General features: G+C 40.5%; 1 protein-coding gene across 1 annotated transcript in view; it reads left to right on the plus strand.

Annotated features, from left to right (window-relative positions):
• Window positions 1-21449, plus strand: part of MEF2A (myocyte enhancer factor 2A) — a 76113-nt gene that overhangs the window by 7112 nt on the left and 47552 nt on the right. Inside the window, 1 exon segment of the mRNA XM_019619561.2 lies at window positions 19444-19642. Within this exon segment, the coding sequence (XP_019475106.1) occupies window positions 19589-19642 (54 nt within the window). The 5' untranslated portion in view covers window positions 19444-19588.

Here is a 21449-nt window from a genome sequence, read left to right on the forward strand (position 1 = left end):
TGCCTCTTCCATTATTCCCTGATTTTCCAGAGCTTCCCTTCCATACAGCTCATTTCTCTTTACATTACATCAGCACAGATGCCTGCCTGCCCAGGGAAGTGCTGGGGGCTGCAGGTGGGGGTGCAGCTGGGGTGTGTGCAGCCACCAAGCTCTGAGCTCTGCAGCACCCCTGAAACACTCCAGTAATTGGTGCTTGCACTGTTGTACTTGTCTGACACTGGCTAAATCCAAAGCTATTAATGAGGATGAATGGGCTGTGATTATATCTGTGTTCTACTGAGGACTTCCTGAATGTTTTTTTGTTTTTTTTTTTAAACGTGGGATTTTTATGGCTGAATTGTTGAGTAACAAAACCTACCTCGATATTCCTGAAGGTGCTGGCTGACTTGTTCTCAAAAGAGGCTTCAGCCTGCTTTTCCATCGTACATTCCTCTGGTGAAATGTTAATGAGGAGATGATGAGATAAACTTCTTGAAAACTTTCTGTGCGACAAACTCATAAGCTAAGGATTTTTCTTCAGATCTGTTTGTTTTTAAGGCATCTGTATTTGTTTCTGTAGCTGTCTGATTGCGTGCATGTAGGCAGTGCCTACAAGCAAGCCCTAGAGATCTTGTGCTGGTCCTCTGAGGCAGGAATTAAGAATTTTCTGAAGCCGTAAGGATTGACAGCCCTTCCTGTGCAGTTTCTTTGGTACCTGCTAGAACTGTTAGGCGCAGGAGAATGTAAGTATTTGGATATCCTGAGTCACTCACCAGACTCAAATTCCTCTGGACTTCTTATCTCAAATAGCTGAGATCACAATTCTTCATTCTGTCTTATCCGTACTTCATTGCTTTTAATTCTTCATGGACTCTTCTGCTTAGTCTTATTGGCTTATAAGATACTGCACTGGCATAATTAGCTTATCTTAAAATAGTCTGATCAGTTAGCAGCATTGGACCAGTGAAGGGCCAGCCTGGGCTCTCCCCAGAGAATGGAGGAGCAGGTGAGACCCTAAGCAGCTGTGCATCTTGAGCAGGAATGCTTCAGCCCACCTGCGTGAGTATTTACAGGTGCTTTTCTTTAGGAGTTTGTGACAACAGACAATTAAATTAACTAGAAAGTAGCATTTTTTTAAATTATTTCAACCAAGATACAAGTGATACAGAATGAAGATAAGAAACTGGTTCCACAGGTATTCCTTTGCTTAAGTTCTCTTTTGCATTTGCAGCTTGAGTATGTCTGGATTGGTTCATCAACTTTTACCCTTGAGAGGCATTAAGCCTCTGTAATCTTGCCTCATCCTCCTTGTTTTGAAGTTAAATGTATTTCTGGTCTCAGACCTTTAGACTTCTAAGTATCTTACCATTAATATATCAGCATACTTGGAACTATGTGTCTGGGTTTGGCTGCCTTCTATAATTGTCTTAGCTTTCCTTTTCTGTTACAGTCTCCTTAGACACAAATTTGAGCAAGGAAACAATTGCTTATATTGATGAAAATGATTGTACTTACATTGATTCTGAGGGGTAAAGCATGCATTTAAATGATAGACAGTGAATTATTGCTACATTGTTTGAGGGATTAGGGCACTTCTTATTTCTTGTTCTGTGGAAGGAGGAGTTTGGTGTGAAATACAGTTAAGATTCACAGCTCGATTCTGTAATGTCTGGAATGTATGTTTTGGTTTTTTTCTGCTTCAGAAAAAGAGGTATCCTACAGATAATAATAAATTATGTGCCAAGTTTCCTTGCTTTTTCTTGATTAAAATCCAGTTTCAGTTCTTACTGTGATCTCAGTGGTTGTTTTTGCTCAGATGTGTAGTCCTAGTAGCTGGTGCTGGAAATATGAAGAGCTGTCTGCTCTTGACTGTAAGCAGAAAATATACTTCCCGCGTTTCAACAAGTGAAATGATTTTTAGGGAAAGCTTTTCCTATTTTTTAGACTGAGAAATAATTTTCTGGAAAATCTGCTCATTCTCAAGTCTCAAAAACCTTCTGCATTGACGTTTTTAGGTCCTGGCTTTTGATCTCTCAAACCCTGCAACAAGACGTGTGGAAGTGCTTGTATTACATAGTTGCTGAATTTGGGCTGACAGCCTTGTATCCTAAAAGGTGGTTACAAACCAATTCTAACACTGAGTTTCTCTTCCAGGTGGATTTGATGTAGTACCTCTGCCACGAGACAGGTGGATTTGGTACAGTACTCAAGGAGAAAAGTAGTTTTCAACACTATTGTGTGTGTGAAAGTCTTGTGTGTGCTGCAGCGTTGCTTGAGGTTTTCTTGTAAATGGCACCAACTAGGGAAGTCTATAGGCAGTTTATTTTTAAACTAGCTTGGTCTGCTGGCATTGCTGGCACTCTCATGTGTACAGATGGAGTTACAGTAGCAGTGAAGATGAAGAGATTGAGTTTGCTTCTCTTCCTGTTAGAGCTCTACTTCCCAGTAAGCTTGGTAACCTCTGTAAGGCTTCATTTTTCACTTTTCCTTGTTTCTCTGCTATTCATGAACAGTGATTACAATGAATTTTCAGTGAATTTGCTTCACTGTTGCAGCCAAATCCTTGGCTGTAGTATCCTTTCTGTGGTGTTCCTTGTGCCCCTTACATCTGTGAAGATGAAATTGCCTGTGTGTTTGTTCCTTGTTAAGGTATTAATGTTTGTGTCTCAGAAGGAGTAGTACAGAGATTATTTGAAGGGAAAGTCTAACACAGAAAAGCTTCCTTTAGTCTACTTGACTTAGGGGTGAGTCTTACCAGCGTTCCCATGGTAGTGCAAGCATTTTCTTTAATACACATTAGTCAGATCTTGATATTGTCATCTCTGTAATGCAGCATGCTGCCTGTATTATACACTATACCTGACTTACCTCATGTGTATCCAAAAAAAAAAAACTAAGGCATTCTAGTGATTTTCTGTGTGTATGTACAGAACTGTCTTTCTGCTGTATGGATTGAGAAAGCTATGTGAACCCCAGTCATTCTTTCTCCTGTGCTGTAGCCCCATATTAAATTGTTTTAATTTTTAATTTAGGAGTAGGAGGTGGTTTGAGCCCAGCTAAAGTAACATCACGGTAAATGAGCGATACCTGGTTGGGTTACTGTTGTTTAGAGAACATCTCTACAATCCTACGTTGCAGGACTGAGCAGAGCTGTGAGGGGGCCTCAGTAAAGTCAGTCAAACGAATGTAGCTCTGGGTCTGTATTGGCATTGCCAGTCTTGGTATCCAGAATGCACCAAAGAGCTGAGGTGCTGTCCTGGAATTCCCTGAGCTCAGCTGCAGGCTGATGGGGGCACACGCTGTGCTCAGACATGGAACGAGCTTCCAGGCACCTCTACTTTGTGTACAGCAGCTTCCTTGGCTTATCTTAATCACGTTGGAAAGACTTGCTGAGCTACTATACTGAACAGCTCACGATGGGGAAAAATACTAATTAGATCTGTCTTTCAGATTAGAGACCAAATTCAGGAAAATAGTCTTTTAGTCTCTTTAGCCAGAATTCCTCAGATCCCCTCCTAGATCAAAGGTAAAGCTGTACTGGGATGAGAGGTGTGACTGCAATTTGTGTAGACAAAATGTATGCAGGCTACCTTTAAACCAGTTAGCTGAGTATAGCTGTGTAAGCCGGTGGCACAGTAGGATACCCACACACAAAGTATTTATTTCCTTTTATTCTCACTGCTTGGTGTCACACAGTGCTCTCTAATTGTAGTTCCTAAAGGGGACGAAGTTGCTGCTTTATGGAGAGCGTTTCTTAGGGGTCCAGTTCCTCTCTGTGACGCCTTAGAGAGGCGGAATACACCAGTTCAGACCTGGGTGTTTGCTGGGAGCTGAGGATGGCAGTGCCCCACACCTGCGTTTCCAGCAGTGCTGTCACATGGTCCCCTGTGGTTTGGAGCTGTGAGTTCCTGTTTCGGTTTGTATCTGTAGCAGAAGAAGGCTGAAACTCTTTGATACATTCCAGTTAAACAAATGACAGGCAGCACTAACCAACTTTTCTCTTTTTCAGTTTGTTTCTGTATTTAATGTGGTTTGGTCATTTTCATGTATTATGGGAACAGGTGAAGGTTCTTTGATTCATCAGGCCCTGTTTTGTAAAATGCCTATACAAATAGGCTGAAAGTGCCTTCAAACGGAGGCCCCAACTTCTGGTATTTGTTGCAGTAAATTTAAATCAGTCATCCTTCATAAAATAATCAAACGTTTTTCCTTACATATGTAATTTACACTGTTAGACTAAAATGAAATTTGTGGCTTTTAGTAAAACTTGTAGATCCAGAATTTGCCTGTGCTCCAGGTTGGTGCTTCTCTCCTAAGAAAGCAGCGTTGGCTCGGATGGCCTTCACTAATCACAAGGAGCAGCAAGACAGAGATTTGGGTTTGTTTTGCTGTGTGTGGCAGAGGCTGCTGAGCTGCTCGGATCTGCAGGTGCTGCGGTGCTGGCAGCGGCTGCTGATGGCGGTGGTGGCTCCTAGCAGCGGTGTTTGACGTGGCCATGTGGCTGCCTGGCTTTGAGAAGGCTCAGCTCTGACTTACAGACTTCCTTCTGCCACGCACAGCTTCCATCAGCTCTTGTCATGGAAAAATACAAAAGATTAAAAATAATAATTTTCTTATTTGTGAGACTGTTGTGTTTTTCCATTTGTTTCCACTTCTCCAGCTGGTACCTGAAGGTTAAACTAGGAGTTCTGCTGTGGCCTGGAGGACTTTGCTAGTCAGTTGGTTTAGCAGCAACTAACTTTTATTGGCAAACCTCGCCTTGCTGGAGTGTTTTACTGCTGAGGAAATTTAAGCTTGGTGCCTGGCCTTTGGGGTGGGTTGATTGCTTTCTGACCCCAGTGCAAATACCTTCATCCTCATCTCCCTGCCTGGGCACGGCTTAACAATCTCTGGCCCTGTTCTGCCCTCTCACTCTGACAAGGAACAGCGTTTTGGAGAGCATTTATAGCATGTAGAGTGATTTGGCTGCAGTGAAGGAATATTAACAGCTGAAGCTGTGTTGTGTATGGTCCTAGGTGTGGTAATCTGGAAGAGTGAATGTGTCAGGCTTCAACTTTTGTTCCTTCTAATCTTTTTTTGGGAGAAAGTTGCAAGTAGAGCTGAAGTATTTTATCCTCAGCTTCCCTAACTTCCTCTTTTCTGCTTTGTCCATCGCTCTTACTCATTGCACTTCCCAGTAGGTTGATGATGAGTTTTCTATCGGATGTATGCAGTGAAGTGCTGGTGTATTTTTCTCCTAAGAGTCTTGTGAATTCTACTCTCAACAAGGAGCTTTTCTTTTTTTGTTTCTTATCTTAATATCTTCTCTTTCTCTGGTCACGTAATGCTCTCACGAGTAAAGTTCCAGCTCAGTCAGCTGGGTACACTGCATGAACAGTTTTATTCCCAGCTTCTACTTTGTGTTTTGAATATGCTCCAAAGCTGACCAGTTACGTGTTATTGCTTTGAGAAAATAAAGCACTTCTTTACTATGTGGTTTGGATGACCTGAGACCCCTGTGACCCTGATATTGTTTGCTTGCAGTAGAAACACTTGAATTTTTGTTTTACTGTGTTGGTCAAATCTGGAAGTCATAGTTTTCTTGGTGCAATCAGAAACTTGTGTTAATTACAAGAATGAAAAAATGTGACTATTTCTAGACAGATTTTGTGTTGATATCTCTCAAGATACGATCTCTATCATATCTTGATACAATTGTCTTCATATTGAAGATTATGGGCTCTGCTGTGTTTTATCAACGTAACTTGCTTGGTAGTTACGTGCCTTTATTGTTTTCTTTCTTTACCAAGGGAATCTGATCTCAAATTTCTATAAACCTGTGTACAGTTCTAATGTGCTTTGCTTTGTTTTTATTTCTCAGTGCTGTGACTTTTCTAATAGAGAGTCAGAATGGTATGTAATTCTTGAGTCATCAGGATGGAAATAAGTTTTTAAATATGATGTAATGCAAAAATGGACTTGAGCCTGATGCAAATAAGGAAGTGTTGGGTTAAGTATTTGGGCAGCAGCATGTCAAATGCAAAGTCTAGCAGGAAGCAGAAGATTGGAACGCAGTAATTCGGCTGGGCTCACGTGGTTCACAGTTGCAGAGAGGTGAACCATGGCTCTCAAAAAAAGAGGAAATTTATTTCTTTGTAGCAGCAGTGGCTGTGCTCCCGTGGGGCGGGGAGTGGGGGGCTTTCACTGATGGCTGCACAGAGCTGGAGGTGAAGGTGGCCCAAAGATGACATGATGCCTTCACTGTGATTCTGTAGGCAGTAGGGTATTTCTGAGGCATGAGTAGTGTGAGACATCTTATAATGACACTGTAGGCTTAAACTTCATGAAGGATGAAAGAGATAACATTAACTTTTGTGTTTGTTAATTGTACTGAAATTCTCATGTCTGCATAAAACTGGTCAGTGTGTCAGGACCATCCTGTGAGCTTCTGATAGTTTGGTATTTAGCCTTTGAGCAATTGGAATTGCAAATATTGTAACATTCCTGTAAAAATGGGATATTCTTTATCGTTTTGTCACTGATAAACTGCTTGTTTATTAGTCTCTACAGACTAATTGAAGGAATTAATTAGCTCGCTATGCAGTCTGAGTGAAGTCTACTTGAAACCCAGTCTTTTACCACAGGGCAGTGTACTTTGCCTCATGTTCCCTTGCAATGTCCACAACGTGCTTGCAGGCCTCTTTCTTCCAGTGAGGAGGACTGGTGATGTCTGAGCAATCTCGAGAAGCTGCTGCCTAAGCAGAGCAGTGTCCAGATGTGCTTCTAGCATGTGGCAAGCGTGGAGTTGCACCTCAAGTAGGTATGTGAGATAACTCAGAGCTAGCCAGCATGGATACGATTTCAGCAGAGCCGCAGCAGGCTGAGCTGTGTGTGAGCCAGCTGCCTGGGCACTTAGCAGAGCTCTGCGTCTTCTGCTGCCTCTGGCTTCAGTACTGGAGCTGACGGCCATTCCACTTTCAGTGCTGGGTATTTCAGATTAAGGAGCTGGGCTTTCTTCCCTGATCTGTAAAGAAAAGGATGTGAATTTGATGAAATACAGGTACTTTCTTTACCTCTTTATCTCTCTTGAGCTCTGTGATCAAATCTATTCTTTTTATTTTTCACCCCTGAGGCAGCAATCTGAGACCATGAACTGTATTATCCCAAATGTCCCATGTTAATCCACTGGCAGCCCTTAGGAGAGATTGCCTTCCATTCCCCACCAGCCTGCCTTTCTCTGATGTATCATTTATTGCAGTATGACATAGGAAAGTGTAGCAACAGAGGTTGATAAAATATTTGAAGTGCGTGCTTCATTAATTTTGACAACTCAGATTTGTTTGTACTTTTTATATGCCAGCGTGTCTATAATTGTATGTCAATAGATGTGGTGATAATGTGCCTTTATATGTCAATATCTTTTATGGAGAACATCTGCTATGAAATTGTTGGGACATTATGCCATGAAACTTGCCTTATTATTGTTCCAGTTATATGTTCCAGTAGCTCTTGTGTACCCAGTTGATGTAGTAAACCAGTAAAACGTTCCAAATATAACTGAATATCCTATCCAGCTAAAAATGCTTCCTGTTTTAAATTTCATCAGTTGTATACATCACGTTATGGTCTGTAACATTGTAACTTATTCCTTAAATTTGCATAACAAGAGAAGGACGAACCAATTAGCTTCAGAGACCTGAATCATAAAAATTCGTAACATAAATCGCATAAATCCAAGGGTTATGTGTGTGCTTTCAAGTAGTAAATGGGTTAAAGCAGTGCTGGCACATGTAGTGCTCTGCTGGCATAGTTGTTCCCTTCAGATGGTTGATTGGAATGTGGGCCTCCTCGTGCATTTGCTGTAGCAGAGCTAAACTCTAATGTCTCTTATGGGAAAAATTTAATACAAGCAGTTTGTACAGAACTGAGTTCACCTTAACTGATTTTGTGTCCAGAGAGTCAAAGAATACCATCTTCTTCCTTGAAGTCCCTTTTTAGTGTTTGTTTGAATCTGCTGAGTTAAAACAAACACGTGCTCGTCTTTGTGGCATCGTATTGGATGAAGCACCACAGATGCACTCGTTGTTAACTCTTTCTGCTGCCATCCTCAGTCGTGCTTGTCTTCTACTTTTTGGGGCCTTCTGGTCCATTTGGTGCCTTGCTTCCTTCCAGCTGTTTGGAGTGAGCATTGTCCTTGAGGCTGACTTGGATTTGTTTCAAAAAAGGATGAGGGTGAGGTGTGGCAGCTGTCTCACCTGCATGTGTGAAGCCTATTGGGAGCATTGCCATCCTCTTTAGGAATATTCTGGCATCAGTTCCATCTACTGAAAGAATTAGGCAAGGGCAGCCATTTGATCAAAATGTAATTTTGAGTCTGAAGATGCACTGGAGAGAAGTATTTCTTTTTTTGTGTGTGTGTGTCCAAATTGACAGCTTGCAGATATTGCAGTTGGACAGACTTAGTAGCATTAAAATCTAAAAGGAGAAATTATAGTTTACTCTGGTTAAATGAAACCTCAATGCATCACTGCTTTCTAGATGTGGTACCTATGTGTGCCTATGCCATAAACCAACTCAGCAATTAATGAACTGTGCATTTATGTCTTCAGAATCTGTATGCTGTCGTTCTTTCTCTGCTGCAGAGTTTGTTTGTTGAAAGAGTGATGCATACAGAGGGAGGTACCTGTCATCTGTCATCTAAGGTAGGCTTGTTAAAATTGCTGATCAGATATTACCACCCAAATAGATTATATTAAGTGTTAGAGAAAGAGGAAAGAAAATTTGAAAGTCGTAATGAGAAATCTTCACAGGTACTGGTATAAGTAACGTGTTAAGGTCAGTGTGTGCCTGAAGTTATGAGGTAAGCTCGTTTTCTTTCATATCTGGCTTTGGAAAGCAGGCAAAGGGTGATAGCACAGAGGAAGTGCCCACTGCTGCACCCATCAGAGCTGCGTACTGCAGAACGTGTCGGCACTGCCTGCTGGTGAATTCGTACAGATACAGACACGGACTGTAAACTTAGGTGTGTCTGTGCCAGGGTGAAGATCTCCTCGCTTCAGATGAAACCATGAGCAAAAGCTTTGAGAACAAAGTCAGTCTCCGTGGTGGGTTTTTTTGTGTGTGTGTGTGTTTTGTTGTTGTTGTTTGTTTTTGTTTTTTTCTGTTGTAAAGGATTTATGAAGTAACTGGGAAGAAAGCAGAACTCCATCACCAACACAATTTCTTAATTAAAATCCATTTAACTTTTTTTTTCAATTTCTTTTGTGCTGTCAGAGTATCTCTTAATTCGGCATATGGCTTCCCACATGTTTGCTGTAAATTGACTGTTTAGTTTTTGTTGAGCAAAATGTGGCCTCATGCAAAGTGTGTGAAGAATCAGAGGAGAATGAGCTGAGCAATATAAGGACGTGGAAGAATGGAAATGGATAATCACAAGTTTTTTTGCAGTGTGCTTTGTGGGCAGAGTCAGCTTTGTTGTTATGTATCTGTATGTTGCAATGAGATTTAATAGCTAAGTGAAGGGTTTCGGAGTGCTCTGGGCGTGCTCAGCAATGCTCTGGTCTTAGAGGGTAAAATGTGTTTTTAATACAAAGGCAGCAGTAATAGCAGTGTGCATTTTAGACACAAGATGCACTGCCCCTTCTAGGGTCTGTCTTTGCTGATGCAAGTGAAATTGGAGACTGAGTGCTGGTATCTCTGCTGTTTGCCAGCGAGCTGTCAATATTTATTGCTTCAGCTGCTGCAAGACTTCAAGTCAGCATGTACAAGTAAGAAGGTTTTAACGTACCAAAAGCCACGAGAACTCAACAATAACCTTTTTTTTTTTTAAGCGTTAAGATGCCTTAGAGAAGAAAGGAGGTTAAGTGTGACACTTCTAAGCGGGTTCTTGAAATTTCTCTCAGCTGTGAAGTGCATGTCAGTTGGCTGTGGTTCACCTTTTATATTAATATAACTCCGTGTAGTCATGTGTTAGTAGAAGATTTACTTAAAATGAATAAAATAAGATGCTATAGAATAATGAACCAGAATAAGCATCTGATTCAGCTATATACAGTTAACTTTCATTGATACATTTGGGATTCTTCATGAAGATTAAATGCTCTGTTGTCATACCACAGAGAGCAAGTTCTTCATGCACTCCAGTGATACTGTTAGAATAAATCACTGATGTATTCTGACTAAGTTTGTCACTTCATGTGCAGGAGCTGAACCCTGATTTTAACCACTCATTGCTCCAGGCCTGTCACAGCTCTCTGAACTTGCCCACTGCAGACTGCACTTAGCCATCTAGCAGGACTACAGGCAGTATTCGTGTCTTATAATGGAACGTAACTGCTCTTACCAAAATAAGGTACAGCAGTCAATGTGAACCGCAGCAGTTCCAGCTAATGCCATGTGGCTGAAGTCATTCATGTCTTAACTTCTACGTGCTTGTTTTACAACTCAAATATGCTCTGTAGCTCTTAGGTAGTCTTTGTCAGAGATGAACAAGAAAGCAGCATGGATGGAAGGGATCCAACCATGGATGTTGTTTTTTGTCATTTTCCTAGCAGGTATAAATCACTGATACAATAATTTTATGCTGAGATGTCCACTTTGACTGTCTAATAGTGCAGGAGACTGAAGCTGCTGATGTAACCTGCCCTTCAGAAGAGTCTGTAGGGCTGCTTGTTGGCATTTCTGCCAGTCACTTTGATAGTGAGGATATGTATTTTTTTCCTTTCTCAAAATAAGGATAGTAAGCTGCACTTTTCCCCCCATTTTTAATACCTAATGGTGGGTGTGGATGTCCAGCTGCATTTTGAACTGTGATCTCTGACTGATCCTGATTATCATCAGCTCTGGGCAGCCCTAGCACCAAGCAGAACGTGGCCAGTGGAGCAGGAAAGTCAGAGACATCTTCTGAGCAGTTCCAGAAAGCTTGCATTTGCATCAAGTGCTTTTGTCTTAGTTAAATGAATATACTTGTTTCAATGGGAGAGATTTTTAGCAAGGAAAGTCTATGGCAATCTGAGCATATTTAGGCTCAGATTCCTGGTTGCTTAATGCAATAGCAAACAGGCTGCTCACCATACAGTAAGGTCCAGCTTTTGTGATATCTTGCCTTTCTTAATACTCCTTGCTTTGTTCAAGGTTTCAGTGATGTAGTTCATGTGTGGATATTGATCTGATCCTTGGCTGGGGCCTCGATGGAATCTTTCTGGGCATTCTTTTGAGCTCCCACCAGATGGATCTCCTTCTTCAGAACTCTGTAGTGGCTCCTTTAGTTTGGCTGTTAGGTGAGCAGGTCCTGTGCGTACAATGACTGCTGCACTACTTAGATACCATCCTGTTGTTGTGCTTAAAATGTGCTTTTAAGGTTTGCTTGCTTTTGAAAACGTTTGTGGGTATTTGTTAGTATTTGTTGACAGGAAGAAACGCTAAAATATGTGGGAAGTTTTGAAGATTTCCAGCGCACTGCATAATGCTTTTATTGCAATTATTGGAACAAACTGGTCAGACTGTTCTTTTTTTTTTTTTTTAATTTATAGTCACTGGGTTTTTAAAGGATAAGCCAACTGACTTCAGAAACATTGCATCCTGCTGCATGCTACTTGCAGGTAGTAGTTTTGCTATGGAACAGTAATATTGCTTAGATCAAATGTCTGAAGTTTGTTATTCACTGTTATATGCAAGAAAGCTGGATTAAAATTATTTTATTGTATGCTCTGCTTTGCCCATACACTCAGTGATAGAGTTACTGTAACACCACAATTTCCCCATGCCAGGTAAACCAGTGCTCTCTGTGTGTTGCTTTGTTGGTGCTGCTCAGGAAAAGTTGTTTCTGAGTTAGCTAATTTTAGAATTAGGTTTCTTTTCAGGAAACTGTTTCTATTTAGAGAACAGTTCTTATCTGAAGATTCCCTGTGCTATATTTGGTGTAGTTTAGGTAATGTTTGTGTAAGTGAGTCAAGGTGGCTGGGTTGTGTTGTATTATGATGCATGAATAATCAGATTGCTAGGTGCTGGCTGCCAGTAAAGGGGAAGATTGGATTCAGCAGCAGGAAATATTTGGAATAATACTCTTTTATCAGTAGAAACTGAATTTACTGCGATATGTTCAGGCATGGGGGCATGTATCTAAATGTGATTAACTGTCTTTAATGGTCTGACCACTGCTTGGTTTGGATAGTAGCTTGGTGCTGTTTTAGGAACGGTGGAGGGCAGCGAGAAAAAGAAATAAGCTGTGAAGTACCTGAATCAATAAGATGCTTTTAGGTCTTGAGGAATTTCATTCTAGGCTGCTTTCAAAAGTAGCTGCTGAAATTAGAGAGTTCTTAGGAATCAGGTGGCTTTTTGGCTGGGGGTGCCTAGCACCATCTTCCCAAATTCATTAAGGCTGTCTGTAATGCTGCTTTGATTTCATCTTCTGCAATAGATCGCTCCTGAGACGTACTTGAGTGGATTAGTCTCACCTGTATGTTATTTTATTATTTGCTAACTGACTCTCAATTAGATCTAAAACATTTAGATTACAAGGGCACTTTTCACACGTGTTTGAAAAAGTCCTGTGCTGTGCTGTGTGCTTTCAAACACTTCCCTGTTGTTCCCCCACCCCCTGCCAAAATGGTGTTTTATTATAAAACATAACATGGCTATTTGCTTAAAAAAGGTGCAAGGAATGCTTCACTGGGATTTGCTTTTAATTTCTGATATATACTAACTGTTTTTCTTAGGTAGAAGTTTAAGCTGGTGGTGTAGCTGAATTTTAGAAGAGACTGAGCTTTGAACAAATGCAGCTGAATGTTACCACTAGAGCCTCACCACGAACCTTTGTGAGAAACATGTAGGCGTCTTTTAGGGTTGCTGAATGTCTCAGTGAGGCATGCAGGCTGTTTTCAGCATTATGTTGTCTTTCTTGTCTCTGGTTTATAATTGTTGCACTTCAACAATATGACTGCATGCTGTTATTTAATCAGACATTGAATCAAGAAAGCTTTCTGTGTAATTGTTCAGTGGCTTAAAGCTTCTTACAGATAGTTTGTTATGTGATATCTTTTCTACTTTTCCCCATTTTTTTCCTGTCTTGTTCCCTTAAAAAGAGATCCTAGATCGTGTGGAACCCTGGGAGACTGGAAATGTGCATTCAGTAAGAAACTGAGTATGCTCAGGAAAGTGGTTGTGGTACCACCCATCACTGCTGGGGCAATGAGAGCCAGGCAAGAAGGTGGGAGCCTGACGCTCCTCCAGGGTCTGAGGAAAAACTAAGAAAGAGTTGGAAAGAGGCAGGTAGTTGAGAATGAGCTGAACCATGGGAAGAAGTTTCCTAAATATGAGCATTGCTCTGCCTTACAAAGCCTCTGTTGATTGAAGTGTGATTTGGAAGCCGCAACTTGCTGTCCAAGGCACAGAGCTCAGGGAAGAATCTTGTTTATAATCCTCCTACACTTCCATTTTCTCGTATACTTGCTTTTGTATCTTGCTAAAATCTTCACACTCCACCGATGTCAGATTTTATGAAGTCTGCTGTGAGGAAACTATATAAGGAGAAGGTGTAAGCAGAGCCCTGTGAAAGCTATGGCTGCCTTTGTATCCTGTTACATTCCAGCAGTCAGCTGTAGATGTTTCTGATTGCAGTGATGCTTGGTGGATAACAAGTGTTGAAGTGGCTGTTATGTGGCTGTTTGCCGCCTGAGCTCAGCAGTTTGTGCTCTATAGGCAGAGTGGGCACTCTTCTTCTTGTGAAAAGTGAATTATTGGAAGTTTAGTCACTGATGAGCAATCAGAACTTGCTGAGCTGAGCCTTACAGGTCTTGCTGCGAATCACAACATCACATTGGTTTCTGAGTGATTTAATAAGTGTTAAATAAGTTTAGCTTGCAGCTTACCATCTAGGTTGGTTTCCAATAGAAAAAAAACTAAAACACATGGGCAGTCAAATGCCTTGTAAATACATGCAAACTAAGGAAAAATCTACTGTGGTTTCTGTCTTACCTTTGGGAGCAATGCTAGTTGTACACTGACCAGTTTTAGTATACCTAGTGTGGACACTTTTTCTTAAATGGAGTTGTTTTATTTGGCATTTGCAGAAGAAAACTGAAATAAATACAGCTTTTACAGTTTAATGTCATTTGAAAGAGCATTTCAAGTTCAGCATCTGTGGAATGATGGAAATAGTGAGTGACCATACATGAAAAAATGGAAATGCAGCTTGTCTGGAATTTCACAAAATCTGACTCATTCAAGGTAAGAGTTCAGGATGGTTCAGTGGTTGTAACTGTGAAACCATCTTCTGTCCACCTGCTTCAGTCACTGCCCAGAGTCCTGTTTGTTCTGATTTCCATTGTGACTAGTGTAGGTGTGACATGTGGGACTGCTGAGAACTTAGAGATAGTGAGATGTGATATCTTTACCAAATGCAAGTGGTGCTTGGTTTTTGGTGTTTACTTATTTCTTTATTTTTTGTTTTTCGAATAAGATTATTTGTACTCATCTCATCTATGAACTTAAGTTGAAATGGAGAAAGTAACGAGCCAAGATACAGTAATTAAAGTCTGAGTGTCACTGAGATAACTGGTGGAAAAAGGAGACTTTTGGAAATAGAATTTCCAGCGGGAACTTTGTTTCTTTCCCCAAAGCGTGATCTGACTTAGTGGGATGTTACATTGTTAGTGTTTTCTAAGAATGTACCAGTGAGCCTGAGGAAAATTCCTTGAGAAAGGATTTTACTAACCAGAATAAAGCTGTGTGCTAATTGGCAAATACGGCCTTTGGAAACTGTGTATTTTGTTCTTTTATTGTAGGGTGAGGAAAAACCCTTTGATAGTCCATGGTGTGGAGCTCGTGAAAGTGCTTTTTAAGGTGATGATGCCCAAATCATTAGGATAGTTTTAAAGAAATGGGAATGAGAAGGTAGAATTTAATGTCACGTGAAGAAAATAGTCGAGATGTGTGTTTCTACAGGTAGCTTGGTATGGCTGATCTGCTTCCAGAGAGTAAATGTTCAGAATAGAATGCTGCATGTTTTCTGCACTTCAGTAGGCCAAGCAAGCTTCTAACAGTGTACCAGTGTGAACAACGTTTGGGCACTGAGTTTAGTGGCAATGTGAACCCATCTAATTGTGATTAATTGGTAGCAGCAGAACTCTTAGCTGTCCCTGATCCAGGACACTGCTGCTCTTCCTTGGAGCTGGTGCTGATGGTTCCTGAAATCTGTTTAGTCACCCAGCTCAGGAAAATCCTCCTTAAAAAAAAATGTGTGCTCTTGGGGTAATAAAACTTGTTTGGAAAGCAGTCGTCCGAATCCCAGCTCATTTGTCATGCAGTTCAGAACTTTGTAGCTCTGTTCACAGGAAGATGTGGTTATTCAGCTTTGTTTTAGGCAGGACGTACTGCTGTTTGAAAAGAAGTGGCAGAAAAGTCCACGTTGAGAGACAGACAGTGTTTGATATTCAAGAGTTGCAGTTCTACAGTGAAATTGCTTTTTTATAGAGTGCTCTGAGATCTTTTCTAATAAGTCTTGCAAAGTTGATTCAAAAAGCTGTGTAACTTACAAATAAGAAGGTCATAACAGAGTTAATGTTTTAGTTACTGAATTTAAGGACCATATCCACTCTTAGGAGATGATTTAAATGCTCTAATAAGAAACACATTGATATTTCCGTGTGTGGTGTTTCTTTCAGCTGCACAGAACAAGTGCTTTATCACACATAAAGAGTATCAATAAAGAATTGTGCATGGCTTCCTGTTTTTTGTGTTGTCCCACTTGAAAAAAACATTCCTTTGGCTGAGGCTTGGTTTATTGTTCTGTAACAATACTTGTGTATCACTTGCTGGCTGAGGACCTTGGAGCTGTTAGGCTGGTCTGACTGACTATAAGGCTGTGCTGGATCTAGAATGACTAAAACAGAGGATGGAAAACACATGTATTTCCTAATATTGCTGCACAGCAAGAAGTGAGAGATCAGTGGCAACTTGCAGTCTTGTTTTCAAGGGTTAGACCGTGCTGTTGTTCTCCATGCAGCCCTTCAGACTTGTAATTAATGATCTTGGTGAAGCTGTTCTTTGGCTCCTGGTTTTCTCTGGCCATTTCCCCTTGGAGCTGTGGGTGGGGGAGGAGGATACTTCGATGTCTGCAGGCAGTACAGAAGAATGCGATGCTCTGTGTTATCCGCTCTGCTAAGCTGTAACAGTCAGAAGCTGGTGATGGGCCTCATCTTCGTAGTCATACGTGTGTGAATGTGTTCTGGTTGTGTCCTTGTTGAGCATGCAGAGTATTAGAATTATGAATGGATGGGCTGCTCAGCCTTGAGTTGGTTGTGCAGTCTGTGCCTATCAGATCGTGCTTTGAGGTAGAACAACCAGATCTACAAAAATACCCAGCACTGGCTTCTCTAGGACTACAAAAGGATGTTGATTTTGCCAGCATTGCTCTCCTATTTAGTAACTCCCAGGCAAGGCTCAGCAATGTAAAACGGATGTGTACAGATGAAGGTCTTTGGGATGTGGTGAAGGTCTTCGGGAGGTACCATGAAGGCTGTCTGACCTCATGGCTTCCATTACTTCACATGCACTGCAGTACATGAGCTGATGCGGCTGTCAGATGTAACCTGTAACCATGATGGGGAAAATGGAAGTTCCAAGAAAACAAAGAGAAGCAGAGGGAAATAAAAGGAAAATAAATGGAAGGATTATAATTCTGACACAGTTTTTCCTAACCTGTTCTGCCAGAAAGCTTCAAGACCTTGTAGAGTTCTGCACAGATGTAATTTGTTTCCACTGAACCCTTGAAAGAAGCTTTGTAAGTAGGTCAGATACAATTTCCTTGCTTTAAAGTTGTATCTCTTCCGCTATTTATGAAACTGTAAGCAATCTTGAGAATAAATGAACTGATCTGAGTTGCTGAAAATATGCAGCCATGAAGGTAGATTTCTGCATGTGGTTCTGATGTCTTTCATTATTTAATGGGGTGTTTCCACATGTGTGGAAAAAGAATCAATCCAGAGGATGGATTGAGGAAAGAGTCAATCCAGAAAATGTGAATAAATGTTACTTTTATGTAATAACAGAGGCTTGTACTTAGACAGCTACCAGCCTCATTTTTTCTTGCTGTTACTGTGAGCTGAAGTTGTTTTCTGCTTGAAGCTTATCTTGAGGCACGTGGGCTTTTTTTCCTTCTTTTTTTCCCCCTTACTCTTACCGTTTGGTTTAGTAGATATGTGACATTCTCTCCAAAAAAAAGTATGAAATGCCCATGAAAGTAGATGGAAAGCAGTTTTTTGTTGTTTGTAATTTGGTTCAGTCACCAAGGAAGTATAACTTTACCTTTCACACAGTGTTTTAACATTAATTTCATGTTTACATTTGGAAATAAATGTGCATTGATCCTTCTAACTTTCCTTTACTTGGGCAAAAATGTGTTGATGATCTGAATGAAGAGGCTTTGTGACTTCAGGTGTGTTTGCAATAGAGGCACGACTTGGCAAAGTAAGAACTGCTAGGTATGGTTTTGATGCAGTTGCGTAGCAAGGACAGACCGGTGTCAGTTCTGCTGCTAACCAGGAGCGAAAATAAAACCGCAACAGTATGCGTTTATGGGAAATGATTGCAAATGTTTATAGATCTCTTACCCTGTATAAGGTGCACACTGCTGGTCCTTGTGTTTCAGGAAGAGCAGAGAGAAATGGGAGAGGGTGGGAAGGAGTACAGCATTGCTGGCCAGAAACAGCTTTGTGTAAGGAGAGATTGATGGGGGTGGTATTGTTTAGTTTTGAGACAAGGTACCTGAAGGAAGATACAAGGCATGGAGATCAGGACTGACATGATGGATGAAGACAACAGTTGGCTGCCTTGTATCATTCAGAGTCTGTGGGTATCAACTCTCAGGTAGTGGCTGTGCTGATGGCTGCTTTTACAGAGCAGACACAGGAGTCTGCTAATTCTGTATGTACTCAGACAGCAATTTCAGTCATGTATGGTGTCTTAAAAAATAAAGCCTTGCAAAATTTTAAATAGCTGCTCAGAGAGACCCTTTTATTAGCTTTGTTCGGGGAATGCAACAGGACTTTTGCAGAACTAAATTTAATGTCATCAGACATGGGGTGAATCTTTTTTAAGAGAAAGAGGCAGCTGACGCTAGTCTGCGTGTTTTATGAATTCAAGCTTAATAGTCTGGTGGATATTCTTGGTGTGTTTTCAATGAGAAAGTAGAAATTTGTGTGCCAGCTGTTGTTTTTCATGTCAGATACTTGCTCTGCACTCGGCTGTGTGGACATTTCCTGCTCTGGCCTTGACTCACTTTCCATACTCGTTTAGAAACTCCTTGGAAGAATTTTTTCTTTCTGTGAAAAAAATACAAGGGGATGCAACACTGCGTGCATGTCAAGTGTTGTGAAGTGTAAGTAACATGGAGCTCGTTTCCTTTTGACCAATGGATATCACCTAGTATTCATTTGGTCTTCAATTCCATTGAACAGCATTTCTAAGAACTGCTGGACGTTTTATGTTTTACCAAAACAATCCCTTGTTGCTATCAGGTAAATGTGAGATGACATCCCTTCCTTTCATGATGTTCCTCCGCCTCTTATTTTATTTTTTTCCTTTTCTGTTTTTTAACCCCGAGCTGCATCAGAGTGGCATGGCTGTTTCCTCGGTGTAGATGGGATGTGTTGTGAAGTGCAGCCTGTGACTAATCGCCTCTTGCTGTCTCTGCCTATTAGCTGTCTGATGGTGATGTGGTTGCACCACTTTCTATACATGGCCTCGAGGATCTGGCATTGTGACACCCGTATTAAAATATGCAACACTTGATTTCTGGAGATGTTTTGGGTTGGAAAATTGGAGAGGTTATGAACTGATGTTGTGGCTGTTTTTACCCTTTTGTTTTAATGATTGCTAGGTGGTAATTGAGTGAGGTGTGCCTAATTAATCTCAGAGTGTGCGTTTTAGTGTACAGTCGATGTTCTAGGGACTATTCATTTTCAGTTTTTCTCCCATTTTGTTGAGTTGATGTTAATTTGAGCGCTGTGGGTATATGGCTTAGAAGGTTGGTGGTTTTTTTTTTGCTTTGCTTTGCTGCTGTGATAATTTTTAAAGTGAAAATACACTTGAAGTTTGTTAAAAGTAAGTGCTGAGCACGTTGATTTGATGAATTATTACCACGTGAAAATACCATGAGGGCACTTCATGCACCAGTCCTGGACTGGTGATTGATTTAGTAGCAAATGTGAAACTTGCAGGCTGTAGTGGAGAGTGTAACTGTGTGAGCTTCACAATTATCTGTGGCATCTTGGTAGCTGTAGAGTAGTTCTGTTGAGAGAACATTTTCTGTCTGGGATTTCTGTCATATTTAAGTACAGGCATTCCCAGTTCTGTTGTATCTCACACCCCCAACCTCAACCCCAAATGCTGTGCTATGAAACAGAATGTCATTTAGTTTAGGAAAATAGGAAGTATAAAACTGATGAGGAAGCATCATTAATTTTTTTCTACCTTTTTTTTTTTTAGGGGTTTATAAGAAGATATAGGAACTGTTTCTCAAGCTGAAGACAAAGTAAAAGAAAACTGTATCATGTGTTAAAATACCGAAGGGTGAAATTTCTTGGATTAGCATATTTCTGGATTGCAAAGGAAAGGAAAGAAGAGACTGAAAATGGGGAGAAAGAAAATACAGATCACAAGAATAATGGACGAACGGAACAGACAGGTGAGAGATGAAAAATCTGTGTGAACTGTGAACGTGGCCATCAGTAATCCTAAAAATGAATGGAGACCGAAGTTCGTTTGTTGTCTTCATTCACCCTTTAGAGCTGCTCAGTGTCTTCCTGTGTCTACAGATACGTTACCATAAAACAGAGAAGAAATATCTCTTAAGTTTTTTAATCACATTTTTAGGGGATATTATTGTTATAAGTTCCAGCAGTGGCTCCTTTAAATGAAATTCACTGTGTAGCTGCTATTCCCATACAGAAGAAGTATTTATGATGCAGCTTTGCATCAGAATGACTTCTGATCTTTAGGAATAGTTGTCGTGAGTCTGACTAAAGATCCAGCTAATCCAATATCTTTTATCCAGCGATTGGTCTGAAACAAATAACCAGTGTTGTGTAGGATAGAGATGCACATGTTACACTGCTCTGTAATCCTCTTCCAGGTTCTAACTATTCTTAGCTCAGTGATTTCCTGAGCTGGATGTGGTTTCCGTATATTTAGTAACCATTAATGGATTTCCACCCCCCTGTCCCAGTGGAGTTGTTCAGTCATCCTTTGAGCCCTTATAAAGTTGCAGCATTTACAACATTTTTTTGGCTCAGACTCTCTGTAGGTTTGTTGTATGCTGTTTCAAGAAAGCCCTTTTCATTTATATTTAGTTATGCTTCTGCTTGTTCTTTAGCTCTTCTATGAAAGAGGCACAAGTCAGTCCCTGTCTGGTCTGTCTCTACCTTGCTTGTTATTCTGTGGAACTCTGTCATACTTTCTTATTTTCTCTTTAAATATCTGTTTTCAGGCTTAAGCATCTTAGCTTACTTAGTTGCCTTTACAGAGAATTTACTCCACACCTGTGGTTGTACTCACTGCTTGTCTCTAAACATTCTTGAGTGCTGTGTTCTTTTTTGATCAAAAAGGGGCCCAGAATTGCACTCAGTGTTCAAGATGCATGGAAAATATGGATATATAGCAATGTTTTTTTTTTTCTATTCCCTTCCTACTTTGGGCTTTTCTTTTTAACTTCTGTTGAGCACCAGCTTGATGTTATTTGTCTTTTCAGAAAGATAATGATTGATGTTGGGATTGTGATAGAATTCCATAAGACTGTCTTGCTGCTGATGTGCCTGCTCAAAGCCCATTGTTTTGTATGCAAAATCAGGATTGTTTTTCTCCCTGTATCACTTTAAAGCAGTGTAAACTCCGAGAAGGCTATATATAGCAGAAAAGTATTATTGGAGTTTGGGAGAAAGCCAAGTATTGTGTTTGAACAGCTTTAATCACACAGTGACTGTGTGTTTGATGTAGATAAATGTCTTAAATACACATAGTAAAAGCAGAGGAATTGTAATTTCTTTCAGATCTTGCTCTGGAACTTCAGACAAGTTGAGGAGGTAGAAATTGGTTATTCTCACCTTCCTACCCGCCTTAAACTTGCTTGGAGTTATAAACTTGCTGTTTTTTGTCATCTTTGAAGTTAGAAATACCCTTTTATATATATCCATATCATTGTTCAGATCATTACTCCTTTTTTTTTTTTTTTTGCACGAAGAGGAAGGGAAATAGTGCTTTTGTTTGAAATTTTAGTTGCTCTGCATGGACTGAAGCAAAATATGGGGATTCAACTTTAACTTCCCTTATGGATATTTTTTGGCAAGCACATTTTTTGGCTTCGCAGTGATTAGGAAGAGCTTTTAGGCCCTAACTTAACATTGGAGTTAGGTTTGCCCGTTTCCTTTTCCTGTGGAAAAAGATTTTAAAGATATAAAATAGCTTTTGTCAGTGGAGCCACGTTTTGTAGAGATGTT

The sequence above is a fragment of the Meleagris gallopavo genome, chromosome 12 (assembly GCF_000146605.3).
Source record: "Meleagris gallopavo isolate NT-WF06-2002-E0010 breed Aviagen turkey brand Nicholas breeding stock chromosome 12, Turkey_5.1, whole genome shotgun sequence".
NCBI lineage: Eukaryota > Metazoa > Chordata > Aves > Galliformes > Phasianidae > Meleagris > Meleagris gallopavo.